We start from the raw sequence: 26,138 nt of genomic DNA on the forward strand, positions 1-26,138 counted from the left end.
TTAAATAAATGAAAAGCTTAAATATTTGCAAATTTCTAATAGATTAGACTTTTACTGTGAACAAGAATTTTCCATAATAAATAATATGAAATTTATAATAATACTATTATTATTATTAAATAAAGAAGTCTATTTCTAACATCAAAATTTTGTTTGAATTACAAATTTGAAAAATCGTAAACATGTTATTTCTGTGGTAAATATTAATGAATGAGATTCGTTCGTTGAAGTGTTTTTATTGTTTTTCGTTTCTGTAATTGTATTATTTTAAACTGATAGTTAAACTATTAGTTTTCTATAACCATCGCATATTTCGTTCGCTTCCTACTCACTTACATATATAGTTTTTATAATTCCAGTTAAAAAATGTAATTCTATTACTATGTACAATGTATTTTCGTTAATTGTTATATTTTAATAGTTTCACTAACAAAATTAAAGCATCTTACATTTTATGAGAAAATAAAATTTTACGTTCTTCAGGAACGTTGGATACTTCTATCGCACTTAACTTTTTCGTAGTTTATATGTGAAAGTGTAAAATTAAGTTTATGGCAACTCTACAAAATCTTTGTTGTTACAAACTACGTGCTTCAGCTAACTAGTTTTTATGAAGGACTTATTGTTACAAAATCATAATCACGACTTTGCGTCTTTATTTAGCAGCACATGCGTTCTGCTGAATACAGTATATAAAATATACACTGGCATATTATTACAGTAAAACATTTCCTTTGTATAAAAATGATATATATACAGCACACTCTCACTGTTACACGTATAGTATACGAATATTAGTTTTGATAAGATTAAGTTAAGTTACAGTATAGAATTCGGATTGTTACACTTCACGAAAGAAATAAAATATTTGTAAATACATAATAAACAAATGTAAACAAAATAAATATAAAGAAAAAGTAAAATGCACTTTGGACGGTAAGCATTACAAATAATACTGAGAACACACTTTTCGTGAAAATAAAGAGAAAAAAGTATTTTACATGTAATGAAATATTTCTGAAGATTTAGAAATATTTTATATATGTACAAATAACTTTGTTGTCATTGATAGAAAAATAGCATAGCCAATAAATTTTTTAGTGAGTTTCAAAATCAGTTGATTTGTTGATGTTCTTACGATTAACATTAACAGGTAAAAACTCTGATATAACAGAGTAAAAAAGAAACAAGTAACTGTTCTCATTTTTAAAATAATAAAATGTTAAACAAGTATCTAACCTAACATAGTATTCTGTCGCGATGGTCAATCTAAATTTCAATGTACATAATAAATATTTATGCACCTCATAATGTAAAGTAATAACAGTCTGCAATTCGAAAGATCTTTTACTACCTCTTATTCCTAGCTATATGATGACTGACATTAATAAGTATTCAGAAAAAATATCAAAGGTACACTTAATACAAATAAGATATTTCTACATGCTTACATCTTTTTAACATAATATTTGAACTCATAATTGTATATTATTTCTTCATTATTGTAAGGGATTCAATAAATTTGTTCATGCTAATTAGTTAAGTTTACCAGTCTCCAGTTTTATACAGTTGTCATTAAATCGAAACAGTAGAATTATGTTTCTTTTTATCCTTCCTATAAAATCTTTCATTATGACACTTCAAAGTGCACTTATAAGCATAATTTCATCTATATATTCTAGCATCGACATAGCGAAATATCTAACTTCGTACTTAAATAAACCATTCTTTCTTTTTTTGAACTTGATGACCAGTAGCAGAATGAACTACCGCTGAGTCTGGATCCAGTGCTATTTCAGCACCCTTGTCCTCCTGGGTCAAATATTCGCCTTTGTGTCTTGACATGTATCTTCCTATAAGTACTGTCATTATAACTAATGCTATAATAATGACTGTCAACACGCTTCCTAAAATCGCGGTGTCGGTTTCGTTGTAAGCAGCTCGAACTTTTTCTTCATCTACTTGCGGTGGTGGACGAGTTTCTACGATATCAGGCGGATGCGTGATTGGTTCCACGCCACAGAAATCTTCCGTGAGAGGAGTACCCAAAGAACGAACGTTTCCAGGCCCATCTTCCTGGAATAGTAACTTCAAAGGGTAAATATCGTCAAATTCTACTCTAGATATGCAACCAGCAAAACCTTCTGTCATGGATTCGTTTCTTCCTATATACATATACTGTATATTATTAAATTGTGCATCGGCTGAGGTTTTAATGTTAAAGGGGAATTCTTTCGGCTCGTAATTATCGACTTGCAAAATGAGTGTCGCTCCTGAATCCTTCCTGCCTACCCTAACATCATGATACTGTCCCAGACCGAAGTGCTTATTAGGGAAAATAACTTCTTGTCGTTCAAAACCGAAATCGAAAACGACACGCAAATGCCCGCTATTTGAGACCATAATTGTCATATATTCTCCAGAGATGTTCGAAAACAGGCCGAGTAAAAATCCTTTCGGATTCGTCGTTGTAAAACCAACTCTGATTTTTTCAGAGATAGTGGAACGCCAGCTACCCATGAAGTCGTACTTTATCATTGAACTTGGACGCATATTTACTCCAATTTCTATAATAAAACAAATTTTAACGTTAAAACTCAATGTAATACACAATATTCAATACCCAATTTTTAATAGTTTTAGAATCATACAGAACAAGGTATAAAGAATTATCATTTCCAAAAATTTATTAGGTCGTCCGAAAAGTTTCTTTCGTTTTATAAGGAAATAAAGGATGCATAACATTTTCCGTTTTATATTATTTTATCGAATTACGTATGATCTATTTTGTTCTACGAAGATAAAGATTACAACGTTCGACAGATTAGGTTTCATATTTATATAAAGATGCGTTGTTGTAAAAGACTTGTTTGTAAAAGAAAAACACTTTTCGGGCAACCTAATATTTATGTTAATTTTTATCAAGAAGAGAAACATACCATCTGCGCAAATTGGACCTTTAAATGCAGTCCATCGACAGTCACAAGAATATCCATCGTATCTTTCATGGCACGTGCCATTGTTAAGGCACGGATTGCTTTCGCATTTACCCATACAACCTTCAGAAATTCCATATAAACTTTGACGAGCATAACTTCTCAGATCTTGCAACTGACCATTCAAAAGGAGAGCTCTGATACACCCAACGTAACCATCTCTATAATCAGTCGTGGCGCCAACCACGAGATCCGATGTGAGATGAAGAGCTCGTACTGGCCCTGGAGGTTCCCTTACTTCATTCTTTAACGCTCCATCGATTACGATTCTAGCTTCCTTACGATTTCTTTCAACCGACACGGAATGCCATCGATTATCAGCTAATTTGTACGAGGTTTGTACACTGACCGTAAGTGGGCCACTACCTGCTAAATACTGGAACTGAATCTGATTTCCACTATTTATAGAAATCTTTATATAATCTGTGGGTCCCTTGCTATGAATTATAACAGCGTTTTCGATGGTCGTTTTAAACTCGAAATAAATATCACCGCTGTGACCGATATCAAAGGTTGGTAGGTTGATGGTAGCATCAACGATGCGGAATGTTACTACGTTCTTGAACAGATCTACAATAAAACGAAATGTTTTATTTATTTTATATAGGATTAAGGATAGGATATATTATACAGGATTAAGGAGGGGGAGGAATCAGCTCCAATAACATTGATCTTGAAAATTGTTATAGAATAAAATATTACCCAGAAAGATGGCCACTTCTATGTTATATATTAAAGTAAATATTATTGAAGCTGATTCCTCTATACCGAATAATTATCAATACTTTTGTTATTCAAGTACAAATAAATAGAGGTGACTACAAAAGTTTGAGCATTAATACAAGTGAATGGAAATCAATAATAATTAAAATGCTAATTACTATTATTTTACAGTATCTAATGTACTTACAAAGATACAATACACATTTAAATGTTTGCAAATGTATCTTTTAAATAGCTACTTTAAATGGTATGAATCTTACCTGATCTTACCTTGGTAATCAACCAAGGTAAATTAGAACCTTACAAACAATTTAAAATAAATTAAATATCCTGGTTTACATGCATAATGCGTGGAAAATGTTTTAAACTTACCATCTCCCTCACAAATAAGTGGCCCAAGCGTATAATGACCCATTTTATCGTCCACCGGTGTACCAGTATCACCAAATCGTAATTGTTTAACTGGAAGATATTCCTTTTCAGTGATGTCTCCGCTGTCTTCTAAGATAGTATCTAAATCAGCATCACAATTGCACCATTTTGTAGGATCCGCGCAATTTCCAAGTATACCGCATTCGCATTTACGTGAACCTGGTAATGCTCCTCCCCAGTAGTCCATTTTCTGATTATTTCTACTGACCCACCACGAGTTTGGTCTGAAATAATCTCCTTGTGGTACTAAAATTACATTATATTACGTTATTCAAATACAAAATATATAATCTTCGACGGAAATCATACATTTAAATCTCCATTAATAGATTAATAAATAATTACCTGGAGAATTGAACAGTTTAGAAAGTCTACATTCATAACTGATCCTTTGTCTACAATTCGTGGATCGATTAAGAAGAGCTTCGATTTGATCCATGTCCGCGTCGTAAATGATATCTTGTTCAAAACTACCCGGCTCTTGGAATCCATCCACAGGTGTAATGCGTTCATTGTTATGTCGCAAGATAGTTCTCACGCGTCCGTCTGTATAGAATTCACAAACTACCGGGAATGGTTTCAAAGGACCGCTTCCATCAACGTCTATTTTGATATCTGCTCGTTGACTGACTGAGTTTATGTTTTTATATGCTTCGCATGATAGAGGATTCAAGGAAGTGTGACAGACAGCTCCTGTATATCCTGTATTGGCACAATCACAGAAGAATTCATCAGAATTTTGACGGCATACACCAGAATGTTTGCACGGATTTGGATTGCAACGATCCATCATTTGACATGCATCGAAGACAATTTCGTTCTTGCAACAGTATTCCTCTTCCTTCCAGTCGGTTGGTAGCTTATAGTTGCCATCGATACTAATCATTCTCATACAACCAACGAAACCGCGGTTGCTCTCTATTCCTGTCATACCACCAATCATGTAAACAGGTCCTGTGATCATATCTAATATACGTCTCGTCCTCATAGGTGTTCCATCGACATTTAGGATAAGGTTATTCTTTGAAATTGTTAATATAACTTGATGCCATTTTCCGTCATTGAACTTTTCATCGAAATTGTCTAAAGTTACTAGAGGACTTCCTTTCGTTTGAATATCAACTTTCAATCTACCATCTTCCAAAAATAGCTAATATATACAATATAAAACATTATTAACATGTATTTGATACAGAAAATCTTCATCTTCCGAAAATAAATTTACAAACCTTTACGAAACCAGGTGAAGTAAATTGATGATATAAAATAATTCCTCTATCTTCGTATGTCCTAAAAGTGAGGGAAGCATTCAAAGAAGATACTCCCTCGTATCCTTTAAGTCTGGCATATGAGCCGTGAGTTAAAAATGTTACAGGGATTATAGGTGGTTCTGGACAGCTATAAAGCGTATTCACTTTGTAATATCTTAGATTCTCCCCGGTAATTCCTGTTTCCTTTAAATCGTGAATAATGCTAGTCGCATTTAGATAAAAATTTTCTATACACCCTGTAAAATTTTGATTGACTACCAATCCATCTTGTTTGTTAGGTACACCACCTATATATAACTGGTGAAGGTATTTGAATTAATTAATATTATAGATTTGAAAATGTAATAAAAGATATTATACATTATTTAGCTACTTACTGCTCTATTTAAATCCAGTCTATGAAACTCTCCTTTTATCCTTCCCCTAATTAATACCCTATCTACAGAGAATGAGATATTCTTCCTGTTACGCGATATTAGAACATCATGCCACATATTGTCATCCAAAAGGCTACCAACAGACAAACTAGTCATGATATCAGACCCCAAATCTATATTTAATATCATTCTGTTGTCTTTTAATTGTAAAGCTATGTAATCCCCTTGTGTCCCGCGAGAGTACATTAAAATACCATCTGCATTGTTCGTTTTGAACCGGAAGCGTATAAAATGTCTGTCAGTTTCTATTGGTTCCCTCAATAAATCATACCGTAAAAGAGATGAACCATTGAAGGAAAGAATGTCGGACACTACAAAAAGAAAAATTAGTTAAGTAAAGACTTTGGCATATTAAGAGAATTTCTTGATTTGGAAGACTAAAATTTAGTCATCCTTAAAACATTTTTTTAAGAGAATTATTCACTGCAAAGATAGAAACCACACTATTATTTTAATTTTTTGGTATGAGAAAGTAATTGTTATCTTAGAAAAGAGATAATTCTTTAAAATATTACTTTGTTAACTGTAAAAATGTGTCAATTTCTGATTTATGTAGATTTCCATATCATAGTGAAGTTATGGTTTTGTATGGTTTCATGTTTTTCTTGAAAATAGTCATCATGGAATGTCGCCAATTTTCTCAATAAAATTCACAACTTCCTCTTAAAAGTATGTCATTGCTTACCATAACCACATCCATACAATTCTATTCTTAACGATATTCTATCCCGCCATCGGGTTGGATTTATTCTTATCCATTGTGCAATAATTGGTACTTCAAATTTATTAAGTTTTATTGTATCACCATCTATGTTGCCTTTAAACATCTATAAAGAAAGAAAGAAGATGTATATCCTTATTTAATAATGAAATGCAATCTTTGTTAAATTTACTATAATCATTTCAAAAACAAAGTGTTTCTTTTGTACAATGTTATATAAAAACTTTAGAATTTTTGTTAACATTTACATAATCTGTTAGTTGGTTATGTTTGATTTAAGTACAACATTTATGCCTAAATTGTAATGCATAAATAAATTAAACATAGGTTGGTAAACATTTGGCATGCTTTTATCTATAGTTATGTTAGTATAGCATTGTTATTTATAAGTGCAGAAGCATGAAAGCAAATGTTAAACATTCTATTGAAAGTATCATGTAAAAAATGTAAATTATTAAAATAATTATATATATGTATAGTGTTTAATAGATTCGAGTTAAGAAAAAATCTTCACAAATAGAAAAAAGATCTTCAAGCTATATGCTTGAGCATTTATTAGAAATTAAGGAAACCATATTTTTTAATTTTTTAAAACATGTGAGATTTAAGAAATTATTAACATATAAAAGCAGAATCACAGTTCCCATTGTGCCTCCACCAATAAAAAGAGAGCACTTCTGCTATGTATTTCTCACTGAAAATATATAATTTTAGAAATAATGAAATAATTCTTTTACTGAAAAATATGTCGCTATGTATAACATGTAAATGTTATATTACATATGTACAATATTGTAGCAAGTATATCACATCCTGGAGCAAAAGATAAAAATGATTCTGTACAGAAAAGTTCTACGTTTCTTTATAGTCAATATCTCTATTAATACCTCATCTACACCATCCTGGCTTTCATAACTGGCCCAGGCTTGCCCATCATCAGAGTACTGGACAATATACTCTGTCACATATTCATTAGTATGTGCACGACCTCGTGTAGCTATGCTGCGTATCTCATATCTGTCCCCCAGTTCCACAGTAAGATGTTGATCATAACTGCTAAGCTCTGGTGACCACGTAGAACCTCCTGCAAAGCCCAGCCCCATGTCCATGTGTAAAAGGAAAAGAGTAGAAGCAAAGCAGTTAAGTAAGAGAAAGAAAGTGTTATGAGCCATTGGAAGATGGTAACATAATGATTATCATTTGTGTTTATATTTTAATAGATAATTATTTTAATAAACGTTTTATATTATAATACATAAAATTCTATTTTTCATAATAATATTTACATCATTCAGAAATTCGGTATGAAATGCATGAAAAAGATATAGCTGTTGTATATTCATTTGTACAAATAAAGAAGCATACTAACAGTGTTGTGTTAAACATGCAAACAGTATCTACCTACGTAGAAGTTTTTATGATACAATGTTATGGGAATTCATTCATTACTTCATTCATGCTAAGATACTTAACTAATATCATACTGAATTTCAAAAACCCAGTCTTTTGCATTATCACAGTGCTATGAGTTTTGTTAGTCATTAGTTAATATTAGTTACTAAATGCAATATACCTTTTCAACAAATCTGCTCATGGATTATGGCTATATTAGCACAGACACTGAGTCAAAAATTGTATAGGTTCAGTTTACCTTAACATTACCATCTTCTTCTTTGTAATCAACGTAGTCCAGGCCATTTGTACCATAACTGATAACATATTCCATAACATACTCATTTTGTACTGCTCGCCCCTGGGTCTCCACAGCTGTGATGTTCATTATTTGACCCAGGTCGATTATAAGGTACTGATCAAAGTCTGAACTGCTAGCCGTCCATGCGCTTCCGCCTACGCCACAACATATACGCATGCATGCAACTCAAAATGAACTTAAGGAAGCAGTCATATTTAACAAAGTAGGGTTATCAGAGAATTAAATACTACTATAATTATCATGTAATGAATTTGAGATAATTATAACATAACTAAATATATTCATAGCTGAAAAATACAAGTAATACTTAAGTTATACCTTTCAAAGATATGTATTAAAATAGTTGAAAGCAATATCATTTAAAAGAAATACATATGTATAAGTTGGAAATATATATGTTATGTGTTATTTATGGAAAACTCCCTTTCCCAAGCAAAAGAGAGGAAACGTGTAAAAGTAACAGGTTTGTGTATTGTATGCACATAAAATAAATGAATTAAAAATTTTTTATTGCATCTTTTGTAGTTTTTAAATTGAAATTTATAATTAATTTCAATATTCTGTAAAAACTGTATTCTTTCAAAAATCTTACATTTTTCAAATTTTGTACTTAATTTAATAGTAAATAATTTGATACATTTATGTGAATGTTTAAGTGTACATACGAAACTATGAATTTCATAAGGAGGTAAAATAAAATTTGGACACATATTTCTAACTATATTTATTAAATTCACTAACTAAATGCGACTGTTATATCTGTACATCTTTATTACACATACATAAAAGCATTACCCACAAGAAACTAATGTAACAATATATAAAATTTAAAGTTATGGATGCTCCTTTTTTTTGAAATATTCTTCTGTATATTTAGGATCTTGTGAAAATAATGGAATAGCATTTGCTAAGAGTGTATCACTGTTTACATATTCAAATATTTTCTTTTGCGAGTTTGGTGCTTTTCCATTTTTTTGCAAAGCTATAGCAACACAGTGTTGGGAATTCAACAATGTTTCCTCAAACAACCAATCTTGTTTTACATCATTTATGTATAAAACAGTATCAGTTGTAACAGAATTTTCCATGAGTTCTGAATTAGTTTTAAAAGACATTGATCTAAGATCAATCGTAATACCTTTACCTATAGCTTTCACATAACTTTCTTTCAATGCCCAATGCCTGCAGAACATACTAACTTTATCAAAGTCGTTAGAAAACATATTTATTTCTTCCCATTCTAAAGGTGAAAAATTTCTATTCATTATACGGAAAAATTCAGGCAATTGCCTACCACCAGTATATTCGAATTTCATTACATCTATTCCTAAGTTTATATTCCTTGTTTCACCTGCTAAAACTGTATAATTACCGTGATGAGATACATTAAAAGACAAGTTTGAAGAAACATTTTTTAAAATAGGTTTATTATATGCATCTCTTGCAAATACTATAGCAGAGTATGGAATATGTTCATACTCATTAACAAATTTTCTCATCATTAATCTACCTGCAAGAGAAGCCCTAATATCTTTACGAAACACAAATCTGCCTAATCTTTGTTTCTCTTCTAACTGTATGCAAGAAATAGCATAAGCAAAGTCCTTCTCACTGGGATTCCATTCCTTCCAATTGAATGCCCACCGAATACTTTGAAACATGTTTACTAATATTAATTTTAACTCTGATTTATAATCAGGTTAAAGTTCTGCAAACTGTTATTTGCTTCTGTTTTATTAAAGCACTGCTTTTTTTAAAGGCTCTTGTCTTTTAAAAAACCAGGCTACTCTTTAGCATCCACCTGGAGCAAATAGACAGAAGACATTGGATTACTTTTCTAATAAATAACAATATTTATTTCTAATTTATAAAGTATTCATTAAAGGATTATTAATTAATTATTAATAATGATCATTTGTGTGACTAGTGCTTGTTGCTTAAGAAGAAATCAGATGCACAGAATAACTCTGCAATGAGTCAGTGAGTTCATTTTACCTAATTCAGGTCTGGAGTTCTTTTAATTGGCTAATGCATGTGGGTGTCAATGAGAATAGCATTTCTTTAAGTTTTAAGTCTTTTCAAACAAATCAAATTTTATGTTTAAACTTAAATATACAGATACATAATATGTGGATAATACACTACCTGTATTGCTATTAAACTTAATAATAAATATAGACGAAGAAAAGCAATCTTAGTAACAGGTATACATTATCACATACGTTTTCAAAATATAATATATAGGTAGCAAGCAACAAACTACAAATTATCAAATGTTTCTAAACTTGTACAAAAAGATAACATAAGAAATGTTATTGAACAATATAACTAAAGGAAAATGCAATATATAATATGACAAAAAAATTAGAAAAGCTTTACCATTAAGCCTGGCATTTTTTGGACCTCTGTTGGGTAATGATGTGGTAGCTGTTAAGTGAGCTCTGTCCAAAAGTGGATCGTTACATTCATCATCTAATTAAAAATTACATGTAAATTAATAATATAATATATATCAACATATCAAATATCATTAAAGTAATTTCTTAACAATTATAAATTCAATCTAATATCTTCATTTTATATAATACAAGATATCTATCAATTTTGAATAATAGGATTAAAGAATTTTATTTTATGTAATCAGTATAAAATATCATGCTTCTCTAACAATATATGTACATTCATACATTAGGGAACAATAAATGTATGGTCGTAATGCAATTCATTTCTCAAATTCTAAAAAATATTAATTCTTAAATTGAATATTGGTTCGTAGATTGGTTGAATTAGAAACAAAAGTTTGCTCGTTTTTCAATAAGTTTATCATACATTAATTCTCTACTACGCCATGTTGTAAAATGGGCTTGGCTGCATTGAATCATCTTTAGGAAAATTATTTCTCTTACGGAGGAAAAATTTCATATAGTTAATAATAATATGTACTTACACGCAGAGGTGAATGAATTACTTGCAATTGCGAAAACGAACACAAAACACCTGATAGTATTCATCGTATCATTGCCCTTTCAGAGAGCAACATACGAGAAGCTAGTCCTAAGCGAGACGCGTTGTTGAAACTGTTACTGATTCTCTCTCACGCTCTCACTGGAGTCATTTCACTAGTGTATTACTCATACGTACACAACGACGAGCCATAGTTACTCTCACACATGATCACATATACATGCTACTATTACTATATAGTACTTATCATATTATATTATATTGTAAAATATTGGATTATCTTATAGCATATTACATACTACCATCACATTATTTAAGATAAGATATTAATAATTATATAGAGAATATTTAAATTCCAATTTGATTGAATAAAACGTGAATTTTTTAAACACATTGGCAGAATTTAATGTACATACATATTTTAAAATGCAATGTAAGATGTAACGGAATTATTATTCTACCGTATCTTAAAGGTATACTAGATTTGTTATCAAATTATTTATTTGTTACGAAATATGTTTTTATATGTATATATGTATATGTTTATATTTATATACGTATATATATACATTTTATAACTTAAAATCGAAAAAAAAGTTACCGGTAGTCGATAAAGTCAAATACATATATTGACTAATCGGTGATTATACATGCCTAATCAATGATTAAATTGAAAATAAATTTTCCTATGAAATTCTAAAAAACATAAATTTCTATATTTCTACAGCTTAAATAAAAGAAAGAACAGAGTTTATTGAAGCCTAAATTGGACTACAAGTAGCGTAGTCCTTAACTTGACATTGTTTGCCAAAGATTAATTGATACATGTAAAAGCAGTGTATGCTCTGTAGTAGGATGAACAAGTATTGTAGAGGTATTCGTATGTCAATATTAAGATCTCACGTCTCGTTCAGTACCTCGTTCGTGGTACGATTATAAATCGAATACAATACATACATATTTGACAGATGCTTAGCATAGTCGACAACGTCACGTGTGACAGAAATGTATGTACAAATTTCTGTTTAACGTGTTTAAATAATTTAATATTATTGATATCATTTTTCTACTATTTTCGCATAATTAACTGAAATATAATGGCTGATGAACATGGGCCTCATAATGAGGAGAAAGAGAAACAAGATGAGCAACTTAATCAAGATGACAAAATTCTTCAAAATGAAGAAACTGAACAGGGAGAATATGAAAGTACAGTTGAAGAATCAAGGAAAAGGGAATATTCTGCGCTAGCAGAAGATGCCATGTATGATGACGATTATTCCGAAGCTGAAGATTATGGATACATGCCTAAATATGAAAAGGACTGGACGGAAGCAGTAAAGTGTTGGTTTTCATTTTGTCAATCAATAGTAAACTCTTTAATTAACCATAACTAATTCATTTTATGAAACGTTATAAATATAATTAATTAGAATTTTCTGTGAAGCCATTTCTAGCGAAACCATAGATTGGGAAAAGGAAGCAAAGGAAACAGTACGCTTGGACATAAGTACATTAAAAGAAAGACGAAGAACGATTTTCGATTTAGATTCTTATTCCGCTTCCGGTCCATCAACCAGCGATCTTCTACGTCTTGCTTCGGTGGATTATGTACCCGAATCACCGAAAGAAATTCGCTATTCTGTTTCACTAGTAATCCAAATCAATGTCATTTTATTTATTTATATTGTTGTTGGTTCTTCTGCCCAAAATCTTCCCAATTATGTTTTTATGTTCGATCACTGGCCCTTTCTAGATCAAATAAACAACTTATTAAGTAGTACGTTCTTGTTCAGGGCGCACCAGGTATAGCAAGGATCAATTTGTCGCCTTTAACGCAAAAGGTAGTTGGCTGTGTCATAGGAGAAAACGTTAGCACCGAGTATCCTTGGGTATACGTTCGGAAAGAGATCATTGAAGACAATATAGATCTCCACGAAGACAGTAGCGATTTCCTGCCAATAAAAAACGAGATTCGAATGTTTCCGAATTCGAAGATACTAATCGGTTATGTTCCATCGTTAACCGAAGAAGGTCAGTTCTACATATGCTTGACGGAGGATGGCCGAGATGCTGTGGTCGAAAAAATTCAGAAACAAAGAGAGGAACATGAAAATCGTGTGAGGACCGCCGTCTATAAACCGTTAGGGAAATGGCAGGAATTTAACAGCAGTGTAGAGATCGAGGCGTCCGTCGTTAAGAATACTAGACCGCTGTTAGAGATCGAGGTAAAAAGTGGGATGCGAAATAAGGGAATGAATGAAAGTACTTTTACTATGTAGGCAATGCTAGAATGAAGGAAAGAGTTTTTTGTAACAAACGTGTCACTTTTTATTAATATATTTTTGGAGAATGAAATGGACTTTTACTATACACATATAGAGAATCTATGGTATATAATTATATATATATATATATGTATATATAATGTAATATTTTACGATATTTAAGATAAAATCGTCCTGAATATTCTTTTTGATAATTTTGCAATTATATTACATTTTGTTAAAAATAAGTAAATGTTCACTTTTGGATGATCGTACATCATCGGTTCATTTTAGGTAATAGGAACAGCAGATATATTCAATGCGTCATTCCAATTCGAAGACAGAAAAGTAAACGATGTTAGAGATGGATACATCGAACTTCTTCCTTACCGTCAAATCTTTGAAAATATTCCTCGTAAACTGTTAAGCAATATGATTCAAGTTACTCCGGATGTTCGAGATGTGGAAACTCAAACGGCTCTTTCGGTACTTACAAATTGTTGGGTTCAGTATAAATATGAATATAAGTCTCCGGATATATCGAAATTTACGCCAGATAAAGTAGAATCTTTGAGGAGCTTCCTTCATCGTTTCAGCGACTATGTGTGCGATCAAGTTAGTTTTCTTTCAATCTAATAATAATATATAATATGTAATATAACTCGTCTATTCTCGTCTTTATATTATTGTAGTTGTTGTTAAATGCTACTTGGGACATTTACACGAACGATTATGGCAATTTAGTGAGAAACATAAGAGACACACAGTGGCCGATACCTGTAAGCTATGAGGAACACTTGAGCTTTCACGATGAACAGCACGTGGCTAATAAAGTCATCAATGACCTTTGCTGGCATCCATTATGGACTGGTATAGCGTTCGCTGCCTATACGAGCTACTCAAAGAGTCAATATCTAATTGGACCTAAATCGAACGAGGAGGTGAATTTGCAAAAAAGATGTCTTTCTTCTAATTTCCTAGATTTCTTAAATTTTTAAGATAGTAAATCTCGAATTTTCCGTCCCAGGTAGTTAAGGCTTGCGACAATAATTTTGTTCTCGTATGGTCGTTTAACGATCGTTTGACACCAAAATTGGTTCTTGAATGTCCAAGGGAAGTGACATCCGTAGCTGTGAGTCCACTAGATGGAAATCTGATCGTAGGTGGTTGCGCAAATGGCCAGTTAAGTATTAATAATCTGAAGTGTTAAGAAGACTATTATTGAAAAATATGAGTATTTCATAACAATATTTAATGTACAATATAATTATAATTTAACATTAAAATGAAAAAAATCAATAAAAATGTACTTATCAAATTTTCTTTCTACGATCTTCGTATTTAATGCCCTCAATTACTAATAATTTTAATGTTTTATGTTTATAAAATACCGTGTTTAAACTATTACAGATCGTACTATGGCACATCCCAGGTAAAATCGAGAAAGTGGAAGCGGTAATTGTGTATACAGCGGCTCAAATCAAGCATAGAATCGCGATAAAGACTTTGACCATATGGATGCAGGAAGTAATTGGAACGTCCGTAATCAGACCTACTGCAATGTCCTCGTTAAAAGAGAGCCAGAAGGCGGCTGTGACTCAGATTATATGGATTTCTCCGTACGATCAGCTTGATTCCAGTGGCAGAATTACATCGTTGCCAGAAGACACTAGTGTCAATGATTTATCGTCGCAATTTGTGTCTGCAAGCGAGGATGGTACGATCGCTTTCTGGAACTTGAAGTTAGATGAAAAGTTGGTCTCTTTTTTAAGTAAATTCGATTTATTACTTATTATACATATTGCGAGGATATCATAATTAATTTAATATTTTAGAGTACTTTCACCCTAGTACGAGTATGTAAATAGGAGCACGCTTTAAGCATTTCAAAAATACTTAAAGACTAAGATATATAAAATATAGGAAACATCTAAAACAGAGTATTCGTTATAAATAGATTACAGAAGTTAATATCGAGTTTTTATACATTCTTTAATATCGAGTTGATATACAATTTTTACACGATAAACAAATAATCTTCCAGTGTTTCTTATCATTATAAAAAATATATGTTTATTTCAACTTTGAGATCAATATTATTAGAGAGAAAAGGAGATTACACATTCAGAAACTAGAATACGATTCACTTAAAGTGCAAGTATTTGCCATTAAATATAAACTAATTAAATTAAAATGAAGGTTCTCCAGAAATTAAATGTTATCCCGTATTATTTTACTTTGTTACATAAACATATGATGAATATTGTTTTTTAATAAGTCATCATTTTCATCTGTTTTATATCTTTTTTAGCTTCGATCAGAAAAGTTTATTCGTTCACGATTATGCACTTTTAGAAATTAAATAAAAAAGAAGGAATTAATCGGAAATTGAAATATGGTTTACAGTTTCTTATTGAATTAATTTTTGCTGGCGAATTAATCAGAAATTATTATATATTATAAGATGGCAGATGTATGAGAAGGAGAAAAAGGAGAAAAGGAAAGGGACCGTAATAAGACCAGAAGCATTGACAAAGTCGATATCTCCGTTTAAAGTACTAGACCGTGTTTTCAAGCCCTATTATATCTTGACAATCCAACATCCAAACGAAAGTCGAAACGTAGTAATAACTACTATGAGCATGTATGCAGCGAAATTTACGAAAAAACGCACTGACGTTGCTCCATCAATGCAAGATGTAACTATCCGGAGGTATTTTGAAAATGTTATCAAGAAACCAGATTATGTGATGAAACCGATGATACATATCGGTACTGTTGAAGGTATAAAAAAACAATTTATAAAAAGAAAAAGTAGATATTTTGCTGTAGGTATTTTTGTATTTATGTATATTAATTATATATTATATTTATTTTTGCTATACAGGTTTATCTTAAATTTCTTTGTCTTGGTACAATTTTTTGTATATAAAATAATTGTAAAATATTAAGCAATACAAGATAAATCAAACGCCTTGTATATTTTTAAATCATTAATTTAATTTAATTTAACTACATTTGATTTTCTAGGCGATTTTGGTTGCATCACGTGGGAAGGATACGATTTCACAACAGATTTAAATATTAATACAGAAATATGTCGATGGTGTTGGTTTAAAAGAATACACGATGGTCCTATAACACATTCTGTTAGATCTAGGCTAAATAGATCGTGGCTTGCAACCATAGGTGGCAAAATATTCGCTATTTGGAAAGAGGATATTGGTATACCGTTATTTTGGAAGAAATCACAAGTTAGGTACATTTCGGATTTTTAAAATATTTCATTATAATTATAATGCTCTCGAAATATAATGTCTCTCGAATATAATAGCTCTCGGAAGTATTTGTACAGTTAGAAAACATTTATATGTATATGTTGTATGTATTATATAAAACATTTCGACATTTCATTAACATTATAATGAGACACGAGTGTTTTGATTATATTGAACCTAATCTAGAAATGTATATAGAAGCTGTGAGATATTTGACACGAAGGAATTAGTAAGAAATTAGTATACAACATGAATACTCATCTTGTATTGACTTTCAAAACTGCTCCCCTGTAAAAGAAAATATAACTTATCACGTTCTTTTCCTTTACTTTTATATACAAAAAAATAATTTATCCTTTTATATAGCCTCACTGCTATTTCTTGGGGTAGTTATCGCCCCACGATAGTAATTCTAACACGATTAGATGGTACCGTCGAATTATGGGATTTCATGGTGAAAACAGAAGAACCATGCGTCATGCAGAGTCTGTCAGGTCGCATAATTACAGGGATTTACACACACGAATTATATTTGACTCCACAATGCGTAGGATTTTGCGATTTTAATGGTATCTTAAGGATGTTTCTCGCTCCCGATGTTTTTTTCAAGAAGGACACCGCTTGTGTAGAATGGATGAGTAATTTTATCGAACGCCAAGTTAAAAGGGTAAATTTGTAAAAAATGAAATGATATTTGAAAATTAATTTAATCTATCAACGCCACGATATAAATTGGCCAAACTACTGGATTGCTCATTTTCTATACTATGTCTAAACAACGCAAATTTTTATTTTCACTTATTCTTTTTGTATTATTTTATTTTAATTTACCATTATCTTTGTCATCTATGTATACCCCCTTTTCCAATTTGCTTTTCTCCTTCATTATCCTTACCTTTTCCTCCATTGATTTCATTGTCGCCACTATTATTGTGTTTTTGTCCCCCACCCTTATCATATGTGTCCTTTCTGCTTCTGTCCCTATTTTCATTTTTTCTCTTATGAACTCCTTTACTGTCTCTTCATTGCTTCTTTCGTTCCAGTCTACTCCTTTGATTACTATGTTCCTTCTTCTTTTCTCTCTCTCTGCCCTGTCCTTCTCCTCCTCGATTCTTCTGATTCTGCCCAATTGTTCTTTCTTTTCCCTTTCCCACTCATCTTTCTCTCTGGCTCTCTTTCCTTCCCTTCTTTCCCTTTCCTCTTTTATTTCCATCTTCATCTCCTCCACTTGATTTTCGAATATACCTTTTATTTCCTTTATCATTGCCTCGAATCCTCTTTCCATTTTCTCCATTTTTTCCATCATTACCTCCATTCCTCTCTCCCTGGTTGGTGCCTCTTTTTCTGACAAGCTGTATCTATCCTTGGTCTTCCTCTGTTTGTCGCCATTTATCGTTTCCCTGCCTTACTTTGTTTGTTTCTGACTTCTTAACCTCTTCTCTTCTAGTTTTTCTTATTTGTATCTCTCTTTCGTTCTTGCCTTCTTTTCACTTTTCTTTCACTTTCTCCTTGTATGCTCACCCTTTATTTTCCCTTCTTCGTGTCACTTTGTGCTTCCTTCTCCTTTTTCCCTTCACACTTCACTTTTTCCACAGAGCTCTCCGTTCGCGTGTTACCCTCGCTCCGAACCAAACCGAAAGTCCTATTATCTTTTTATTATATAATTTTTCAGGATTGTAATATTTTAATTCTTCAGCTTCTTCAGAATAATTTTTTCATCTTTTCGAATACAATTACAATTTTTTTTTCATGGCATACTCATTAGCTTTGAATGGGTTATTAATCCATTCGGACGGATAATTCCAGGTAAAGAGCTGTAGAGAATGGTTAAAGAGATGGACACAAACGGCTTATAAGGAAATCGAAGAAAAACAAAGAAAAGCAGAGAAGAAGAAGCAAGAGGAAGAAGAGAAAGCAGTCACCTCTAAAACAATGGAAGCTGAACCTTTAGTAGAGCCTCTAAAAAAAGGCTTAGTATGTTTATTTTAAACTAATATAACTAAACTAATATTATTAAACTAATAATACTAAAAACTAATATTACTAAAAGAAAAAGATCAGCTTATAGAATCGGACTTCTTTTTATTAATGTAATAATAATAAGAAAAAGAATTCAAACTATTATTTGATCGTTAATTGGGACGAATTTTTAGAAAACATGGGAAATGATTGAAGAATCACGCGAAAGATGGAAAACAAGGGAGTTGAAGCACATGCAGCAAGTGCTTCTGGAGAAGAAAGGTTTAAAGAAAGACGACCTCGAAAGGCAGCGTGAACCTATTCTAAGATTACGGCAGGATGCAGAAAGGAAGAAGAAAAAATTGCGGCAAACATTAAAAATGCAAGAAAGTATTTTTGAGCACACCAAAAACCTTTTCTTCCCTAAACATCAGCCAGAGACCAAGCGAATTTCCGTGGCGCCAGTGCCAGGAAAAATCGATAAACCAGTTACTGTGGAGGATACTATACTCGAAGAGGAAATGATGGTAAATGGAATGACGAAAGTCGGATTATAGTTTGAAAAATATAGCAGAAAATTCTATGATAATCCCTCCATAGGCAGATTCTATAGGCAAACTACTACAAAATTTTATCTCTGAATTTTTTCATCAAAAATGATTCGAAGAGCACACGATTAACGCGGATTAACAGAGTAATTTTACTAGAGGCGATTAACTGTAGTAGAGGGGTTAAATACTTCAGAATCTTTTTTTAAATTTTTGATAGTTTAGAATACTAAAAAAGGTAAGCTTGGATATAACTGATCTAATTTGCCTATAGAGAATCATCAGAAGGTCAATAATAACTTAACACACTATATCACAGCGTCCAATTTATTCATCTCGTTTCACCTTATTCCATAATCATTGTATCATTATTACATCGTAACAAAAAAAAAGATGTTGAACACAATACACCTAAATATTTTAAAGAGAGTTTCCCGAGCATTTACATGACTTTCATTATTATTACTACTGTTCTTTATTATTGACCATTATTGTGTGTCTTATATCGTGTCTAATTTTTCTGGAACATTTGTACAGACACCTTTTATGAATATATTATATGTTACACGAAACTTAAGTTTCAAATTTGATCACTATAATCACGACAGTCATGTCTTATTACAGTGCTAACGTTTCAAAATATTTTACATACAACATGGGTATAAAAGTTTTGTATGATAAGTGTCCAAATGGTTTCGTCAGCTACTGTCTACTATGATCGATCGATTAATATTATTAGAGGATGTCCTTATCGTATTTTAATTATGATCTCTTTTCATTTACGATCCTTTCTCTAATGAATTTTAAGGAAATGCAACGAATTGACCCGAATGAAGAGATCATTTACCATTTTATGGAAACGCAGGCTAAAGTGTTAGCGGATTTACAGAAGCATCCGTTTCAGCATTCGTTTAATTGGGAGAATATTCTAAGAAAGAAGAAAACGATACGCGTCACGATGGATACCGAGTTGAAAAAATTGAACAAATCGAAGAAGAGATTCAGCATAATCATATAAATGATATCTACAATAAAACATTAATTTAACTATGTAACTATGACTTAGCATGAAAATATGCATGACGGCTCAAGAAATTAGAAATAAATTGATTTTTCTATCACGTTACCAAGGCAATGGAGCCTTGCATATTCTTGTGACAAATGATTAACAAAATAAATATATGTCGAAATTTCGAGAGGGTAAAAAATAATCGGTCAGTATTGCCACAACATCGGTAGGTTTGTGTCAATCGTGCATCGTACTTTATAAAGTGTTTGATCGTTGTACAACATTTTGTTATTTGAATATCCGCGTTTTAATTTTTGAGGAAACAGATTTTTAATTATTTTACAAAATAGGCCCTAATTCTAAAAAAGTAGCAAAATATCTCATAGAAATAAAAAAAAATGAAAGCCAAGATGAATTATTGTTTGATGATTTATTGGATGCACTAAATAACACTTCAGATGAAAATGAACTTACTGACGATAGCAACATTCTTGAATTAAGGAGCCTGTATACTAAATAGATGTACAAAAAAATATGTAATAATATTTAAGAATACTTTGTAAATGTAAATTTAAAAAGTGCATATATGCATTATACAAAATTTTTTTGGAACGCTCAAAAATGTGTGGACCCTGGAAGCACGTTGAACGAGCAGAATGTTGTACGCAATGTGACTTAGCATGAAAATATACTTAACTTTCAATGGAAGTAATCTTAAAATATTGTATTACAAAAATAAAATTTTATTTTATTTATTGAAAATTAATGTAAAAGATTAAAATAATGTTGAGGTAAAAGTCAAGTTGAAGAAAACAAATTGAAGAAGAAAACAAGGATGAAGAATTGCGCTTTATTCAACTGCAAGAAACATTGTTACGTAGATGAATTGGGATTAGATGATTCACGTTCACGTAGGTGAACTGAAAATCAGTGCTTTACAAATATAATATCCGGTATTCGTTATAAGAAGGATTCAAGCAAACAAAAGAGAGCAATTTGCGTCGTAGTTGTCTCCATCTACCATCACATACGCTGTAAATGATCTTCAATTTTGTTGTAGAAAATGGTTGCAAACAATTTTCATCTTTACAACATAAATAAAAGATCAAAAGTAATTTTCTTAAATTAATAAGGATTATAAACCAATTAAAAGATAATAACATGTTTTGAGAATTTAAGGAAATTGCCGTGATGACAAATATAATAGCATATTATTCTTACAATTATTTTTGTCCTTGAAATCTATTAAAATGGGACCTACATAACGAATTAAACGAAAGTTGTTCTGGGAATATTTTTCATGGCCATCCAATTTTTGTGATAAGTATATACATAAAAGGAGTTACTTAATTTTTAAACTTGCTTGGCAACTCCAGTATTCTTTTACGATATTGTGTGACTTTTCAAATGCGATAATCTCATGTTTATACATTAATGCAATCATCAGGAAAAAGACATGGATTCGCAGAATTTTCCAGAATCCAACTTGAACTTTGTCAATTTACTAAAATTATTATTAATGAAATTTTACGAGTGACAAGTTACAATATATACATATATCAATAATTTATTTTTCATTATAAAAGAGAAATTCAATATAATAAAACAAAAACATTTGCAAAGTAAGTTTTGCAAATTATAAGTTATCTGATTATTCTAGTTAACATAAAATTGCAAAAAAAAAAAAATGTATAAGTTGTAGTTCATCAACTTATTAAAATTATTAGTTGGTAAATTATTATAGCCCAGATGTTAATCTAATCCATTTCGAATTAATCTCTGTAAGATATAAGAATTATTCTCTTTGTTGCCAGTGAAATCTAAGTCTAAAATCTTTCATCGTCTTTGACGATCATTTTGTCGCAGTAATAGGTGAATTAATAGAGCAGGATCATTCTCAAAGTAATTGTTCATAACCATTTTAAAGGAATAGCGAGTGGGGATATATCTAACTGTGCGAATAGTATAAGTAGGCCTTCAGCACCGCATCCAACCAGTTTGTCATTATCCGTGCATAAATGTACATTCCTTTCACTTTCTGCATTTATTCTCCAAGATTGAAAGGTTCGTTCGCTTACGGCGTAATATTTATTTTTCATCTTTTAATCGGCTATTATCTCACAAATTTACGTGCTTGATAAAAATTTCTTATATTTTCTTATTTTGCGCGTTACTATAATTTAAGGATAATTTTATCATCATAGTTATTGTGAATTTGTCATTTTTATTTTAAAAATTTGTTAAAAAGAGTACAAGTAATTTTTAGTATCTATTAATATAATTATATAAGTTTTTATTTTTCATGGTATGAATATATTTTTAAACTAAAATTATTTTTTGATATTTTTTAAAACATAATCGATCTTCCTTTTTAATTAACATTTAGATTTAAAATGATCAGATTGAATTCGTAATTTATAGATGAAAAGTTGATTCATGAATAAATCGATAATCAATTTAACTCTAACTTAACGATTCTCAAAGTAGGTCAAAATTATAGAAATTTATTGAACCTTTGCCATATAATAATTGTATACAATATTATATAATTATTCTACTTATTTTCAGAATATTTCATCATGAATCGAATAATCATACTGCTCACTTTCATTGCGCAAGTATGTTTGCCAAAATATCAATTTCATTAAAAAGAAGTTAAGAAATATTTCTAAAAAGAGAAATTAATTTATACTCTTATAAATTACTTAATATGATTATTTAATATTATGAAATTCATATCTCATAGCTAAAGGCTGCACACGTCCATTTGGTACCAAATAACGCTAAAACGAAAAATGTAACAGGGGAACTAACTTTGGTTCAATGCGAGAATAACTTAATTGAAATTACCGGAAAAGTATATGGACTTACACCAGGATTACATGGTATCCATGTACACGAAAAGGGAGACTTACGAGATGGTTGTATGTCTACCGGCCCACATTTCAATCCTGAGAATGTAAGTTATTATTTAATAACAAGACCACATTAAAATTTGCATTCAATTCTTAATAAATTACGTATAAAATATGACCGAACCATAAATGATGCTTATAAAAGAAATTTATCTTTGATTTCTAATTTTAGGTCACTCACGGTGGACAAAATAGTCCAGTGAGACATGTTGGCGATTTAGGTAACATATTAGCAAACGAAAGCGGAGTTGCCGATGTAAATATCAAAGATTCTATTATTTCTTTTACTGGAAATAACAATATCATAGGACGTGCAATTGTCGTTCATTCCGGCGAAGATGATCTTGGAAAAGGCAGCAGTCCTCTTTCTGCGTCTACTGGAAATTCTGGAGATCGCTGGGCTTGCGGTATAATCAAAGCTGAATAAATTCCTAATCTATATTTAATCTTGATCATTATATTTATACATAATTAGGCCTCAGCGATTTTGCTTATACATTAAGTCCAATATTAAAATTTAAGTTCTAATGCCTTATCCTATGTTTCTCCTCATCATAAGAATCCTAGAACTTTAATTTCTGTTTAACATGCTATTACTTATTAAATAAATGCTTTCAAAATGCTATATATATGTATTATTTATAATATTTACTTTATTTATTTATTTATAATATAAATTATATATCGTTGGTAATGAAAAGTTATCCAGTTAAACATATATATAAAATAAATATATATTATATTATATATATTTAACTGGATAACTTTTCATTATCAACGATATATAATTACAATTCCAAACTTGTCAAGAAACGCAAATTGTTGATGAAGATTATGAATCTTCTCAATTTATTATAGACTCATTATTTCAATAAAACATTTAGCGACGATCTTCATCCGGGATGTTCAATTTTTGTTAAAGCATGTTCGATTGTGTATTGCGAATTCATAACGTTATTAAAAGGCATTTGCTCGGGTTCTGGAAAACTGTTTATCAATTGTCCATATGGTTGTAGTTGAATTTGATGAATATATTCCATTTCAGCTTGATGAACTATCTTTGATATTTCTGATTTTACTTTCACTTGTAACGTTGGTGGAAATTCTCGAACTGTTTCAGCTACAGTTTCGAAGTATTTCGTTAGAACATCACGAGTTTCACATTGTTTATCATTTGCATATTCCATTACGAGGGATGAAGATCCGATTATACGAGGTTTCTCATATGCGTTCTTTGAATTTGAATTTGAAAGTTGAGTTGGAAGAGAATTCGATGGTAAAGTGATTACAGATATCGATTCAGATCTTGATTTTCTATTATTGGTGTTGTTTAAATTGGCATTTTCTATTATCGTATCTGAAATTCGAGGCGATCTTCGCACATCGTGAGTATAAAATTCTGGTAACCATCCATATAATGATGTTTGCTTCAAATGTGGCTTTAAGAAATCCATTTCAAATTGATACTGATATGGTTTTGAAGACCGTTTTTTTCTTACTGTTGGTTTCCTCCGTAAAAATCTTAGATATTGATCTTTAATAATAATCCATCTCCTTTTACATCGTGAAGCTAAAATGGAACAAAGTTTATAATTAACACACATTTTGCAATAAGTACAGGATGCTTGAAATAATGCATCTTGCCCATTTTTTTTGCTTTATTTCCTTTATTTTATTTTGTTCATTTTTTGTTTTATATAACTGGGCACACAATGATATATATCTGATAGAATTGTAATAAAAAAAAATTCAAAAATTTGTTCTGAAGAAAAAAAATCAGATCTTCAAAGATATCGTATGTACAAAAAATAATAAAAGGAAAGATATGAAATATTGTTATGGATAATATGGTGTAGATCTATGTAAACACAGCTGCTTTGAAATCTATCACACAATTCGTTATCTTTAAGTAAATCATTTGCCATTATCTTTACAATATAGTTTTTATTGTCTATTAGTCGTCTAAGGGTTAAAGTTGTTAAAATTATGAGAAGATTATGTAGCATCTGAAAAATTCCAATGTACCATTTAGTAGTCCAAAAAGGACAGTATACAAATATATGGTTAATCAACTAATCCTGTTGTTCTCTTTGGATATACATGACTCAAACTGGATCTAATAACTATCTATTATTAAAATATAGATAGTTTATAAATGTTTGGTTTTTGGTATTCAATATAATTTTACTACTTTTTGTGTATTTCACACTTAAATATTAAATTTATTCCTTACTTGGTAATCCCATAATCCTCGCAATTTCTTTCCATACATCACTTCGTGCGGCGTTAGATCCATAATTCTCAGCAGAAGAATTGTATAATAGTTCATGTTCTTTCACAAGTTGTATTAATTTTAAGTCATTTATCCTAAATAAAATATATGGAGTAATGAACAAATAACATTACATTAGTATGCAACTTATATATATTCGATTTACAATACCTATTTACAGTCGCCATTATCAACACATAACAGTATCAGTTATATCAGAATAAAATACACTATTCATGTGCAGAGACAGGTTATCTTTAGTATTAGCAATTATTAATTATTATCGTAAGCAGTTATTAGTTATTAATTCAAGTTCTTTCAATATTACGGTCCTACAGACGATCTGAACCTCCACACTCAATAGGAAAAACTGTTTGAAAAATGAGTTGTGAAAATCAACAAAGCAACAAAGTTCTCATACTACAAGATAGATAGAGATGAATAGAGTGTCTCTGTCTTTGTCTGAGACATTTATTGCATGTCACATATGTGCAGAACGAGACCCTTTTTGTCTTCCATGTTGATTTTTCAGGACTCGATAAATTTCAAACATCGTAACTTACATTAAATTATTTTTTACAAGAATTTACAAGATGAAAATCTTCAGTAATTTCTTATTTATTTGAATGTAT

General features: G+C 30.8%; 5 protein-coding genes across 10 annotated transcripts; 2 read left to right on the forward strand and 3 right to left on the reverse strand.

Annotated features, from left to right (window-relative positions):
• Positions 1–220: 220 nt before the first annotated feature.
• LOC100642522 (neurexin-4) lies at positions 221–11,417 on the reverse strand. Of its 4 annotated transcripts, none has more exons than XM_020864251.2 (10): positions 11,242–11,417; positions 10,674–10,766; positions 8,232–8,428; positions 6,545–6,686; positions 5,800–6,170; positions 5,381–5,719; positions 4,497–5,301; positions 4,092–4,397; positions 2,940–3,566; positions 221–2,567 (listed from the first exon to the last, which is right to left on the reverse strand). In XM_020864251.2, exons 1-10 carry the CDS (start codon positions 11,303–11,305, stop codon positions 1,714–1,716), a joined length of 3,798 nt encoding a protein of 1,265 aa, XP_020719910.2. In that variant the 5' UTR covers positions 11,306–11,417; the 3' UTR covers positions 221–1,713. The 4 variants fall into 4 exon arrangements, with proteins under 4 accessions (XP_020719910.2, XP_048264135.1, XP_048264137.1 ...); XM_048408178.1 differs by lacking the exon at positions 8,232–8,428 and adding an exon at positions 7,468–7,664 and having other exon boundaries at positions 11,242–11,416; XM_048408180.1 differs by lacking the exons at positions 10,674–10,766; positions 11,242–11,417 and adding an exon at positions 7,468–7,664 and having other exon boundaries at positions 8,232–8,366.
• On the reverse strand, positions 9,004–10,766 carry LOC110119509 (L-aminoadipate-semialdehyde dehydrogenase-phosphopantetheinyl transferase). Its single transcript, XM_020864252.2, has 2 exons — positions 10,674–10,766; positions 9,004–10,095 (listed from the first exon to the last, which is right to left on the reverse strand). Exon 2 carries the CDS (start codon positions 9,953–9,955, stop codon positions 9,128–9,130), a length of 828 nt encoding a protein of 275 aa, XP_020719911.1. The 5' UTR covers positions 9,956–10,095; positions 10,674–10,766; the 3' UTR covers positions 9,004–9,127.
• Positions 11,418–11,982: 565 nt separating the features above from the next.
• LOC100642641 (dynein axonemal intermediate chain 3) lies at positions 11,983–21,500 on the forward strand. Of its 3 annotated transcripts, none has more exons than XM_020864158.2 (13): positions 11,983–12,602; positions 12,706–12,911; positions 13,055–13,486; positions 13,820–14,140; positions 14,218–14,466; positions 14,553–14,708; positions 14,936–15,279; positions 15,990–16,309; positions 16,556–16,784; positions 17,170–17,470; positions 18,610–18,777; positions 18,957–19,289; positions 20,119–21,500. In XM_020864158.2, the coding sequence occupies exons 1-13, from the start codon at positions 12,356–12,358 to the stop codon at positions 20,326–20,328; spliced, it is 3,516 nt and encodes a 1,171-aa protein (XP_020719817.2). In that variant the 5' UTR covers positions 11,983–12,355; the 3' UTR covers positions 20,329–21,500. The 3 variants fall into 3 exon arrangements, with proteins under 3 accessions (XP_020719817.2, XP_048264217.1, XP_048264218.1); XM_048408260.1 differs by having other exon boundaries at positions 19,363–20,260; XM_048408261.1 differs by having other exon boundaries at positions 19,935–20,260.
• A 729-nt stretch (positions 21,501–22,229) lies between these two features.
• Positions 22,230–23,859, forward strand: LOC100642760 (superoxide dismutase [Cu-Zn], chloroplastic). The gene is made up of 4 exons (XM_012311150.2): positions 22,230–22,383; positions 22,888–22,937; positions 23,066–23,278; positions 23,407–23,859. Exons 1-4 carry the CDS (start codon positions 22,338–22,340, stop codon positions 23,659–23,661), a joined length of 564 nt encoding a protein of 187 aa, XP_012166540.1. The 5' UTR covers positions 22,230–22,337; the 3' UTR covers positions 23,662–23,859.
• LOC100643083 lies at positions 23,407–25,957 on the reverse strand. The gene is made up of 3 exons (XM_003397156.4): positions 25,678–25,957; positions 25,468–25,601; positions 23,407–24,804 (listed from the first exon to the last, which is right to left on the reverse strand). The coding sequence occupies exons 1-3, from the start codon at positions 25,692–25,694 to the stop codon at positions 24,128–24,130; spliced, it is 828 nt and encodes a 275-aa protein (XP_003397204.1). The 5' UTR covers positions 25,695–25,957; the 3' UTR covers positions 23,407–24,127.
• Between the last annotated feature and the right edge of the window lie 181 nt (positions 25,958–26,138).

Source organism: Bombus terrestris, chromosome 8 (genome assembly GCF_910591885.1).
Source record: "Bombus terrestris chromosome 8, iyBomTerr1.2, whole genome shotgun sequence".
In the NCBI taxonomy this organism is placed as follows: Eukaryota; Metazoa; Arthropoda; class Insecta; order Hymenoptera; family Apidae; genus Bombus; species Bombus terrestris.

Excerpts from the sequence above, each read along its gene's own strand:
- LOC100642522 (XM_020864251.2), bottom strand. The coding sequence starts at position 11,305 with ATGAATACTATCAGGTGTTTTGTGTTCGTTTTCGCAATTGCAAGTAAT. Across the intron at positions 6,687-8,231 it reads AAGAAGATGGTAATGTTAAG|ATGTTTAAAGGCAACATAGA; the intron begins GTAAACTGAACC and ends CTTTCTTTATAG. Across the intron at positions 5,720-5,799 it reads GACTGGATTTAAATAGAGCA|TTATATATAGGTGGTGTACC; the intron begins GTAAGTAGCTAA and ends TACCTTCACCAG.
- LOC100642760 (XM_012311150.2), top strand. The coding sequence starts at position 22,338 with ATGTACATTCCTTTCACTTTCTGCATTTATTCTCCAAGATTGAAAG. Across the intron at positions 22,384-22,887 it reads TTATTCTCCAAGATTGAAAG|AATATTTCATCATGAATCGA; the intron begins GTTCGTTCGCTT and ends ACTTATTTTCAG. Across the intron at positions 22,938-23,065 it reads TGCTCACTTTCATTGCGCAA|CTAAAGGCTGCACACGTCCA; the intron begins GTATGTTTGCCA and ends CATATCTCATAG.
- LOC100642641 (XM_020864158.2), top strand. The coding sequence starts at position 12,356 with ATGGCTGATGAACATGGGCCTCATAATGAGGAGAAAGAGAAACAAGAT. Across the intron at positions 12,603-12,705 it reads CTGGACGGAAGCAGTAAAGT|CCATTTCTAGCGAAACCATA; the intron begins GTTGGTTTTCAT and ends TTTTCTGTGAAG. Across the intron at positions 15,280-15,989 it reads AACTTGAAGTTAGATGAAAA|ATGGCAGATGTATGAGAAGG; the intron begins GTTGGTCTCTTT and ends ATATATTATAAG.
- LOC100643083 (XM_003397156.4), bottom strand. Across the intron at positions 24,805-25,467 it reads GAGGATTATGGGATTACCAA|CTTCACGATGTAAAAGGAGA; the intron begins GTAAGGAATAAA and ends GTTCCATTTTAG.
- LOC110119509 (XM_020864252.2), bottom strand. The coding sequence starts at position 9,955 with ATGTTTCAAAGTATTCGGTGGGCATTCAATTGGAAGGAATGGAATCCC.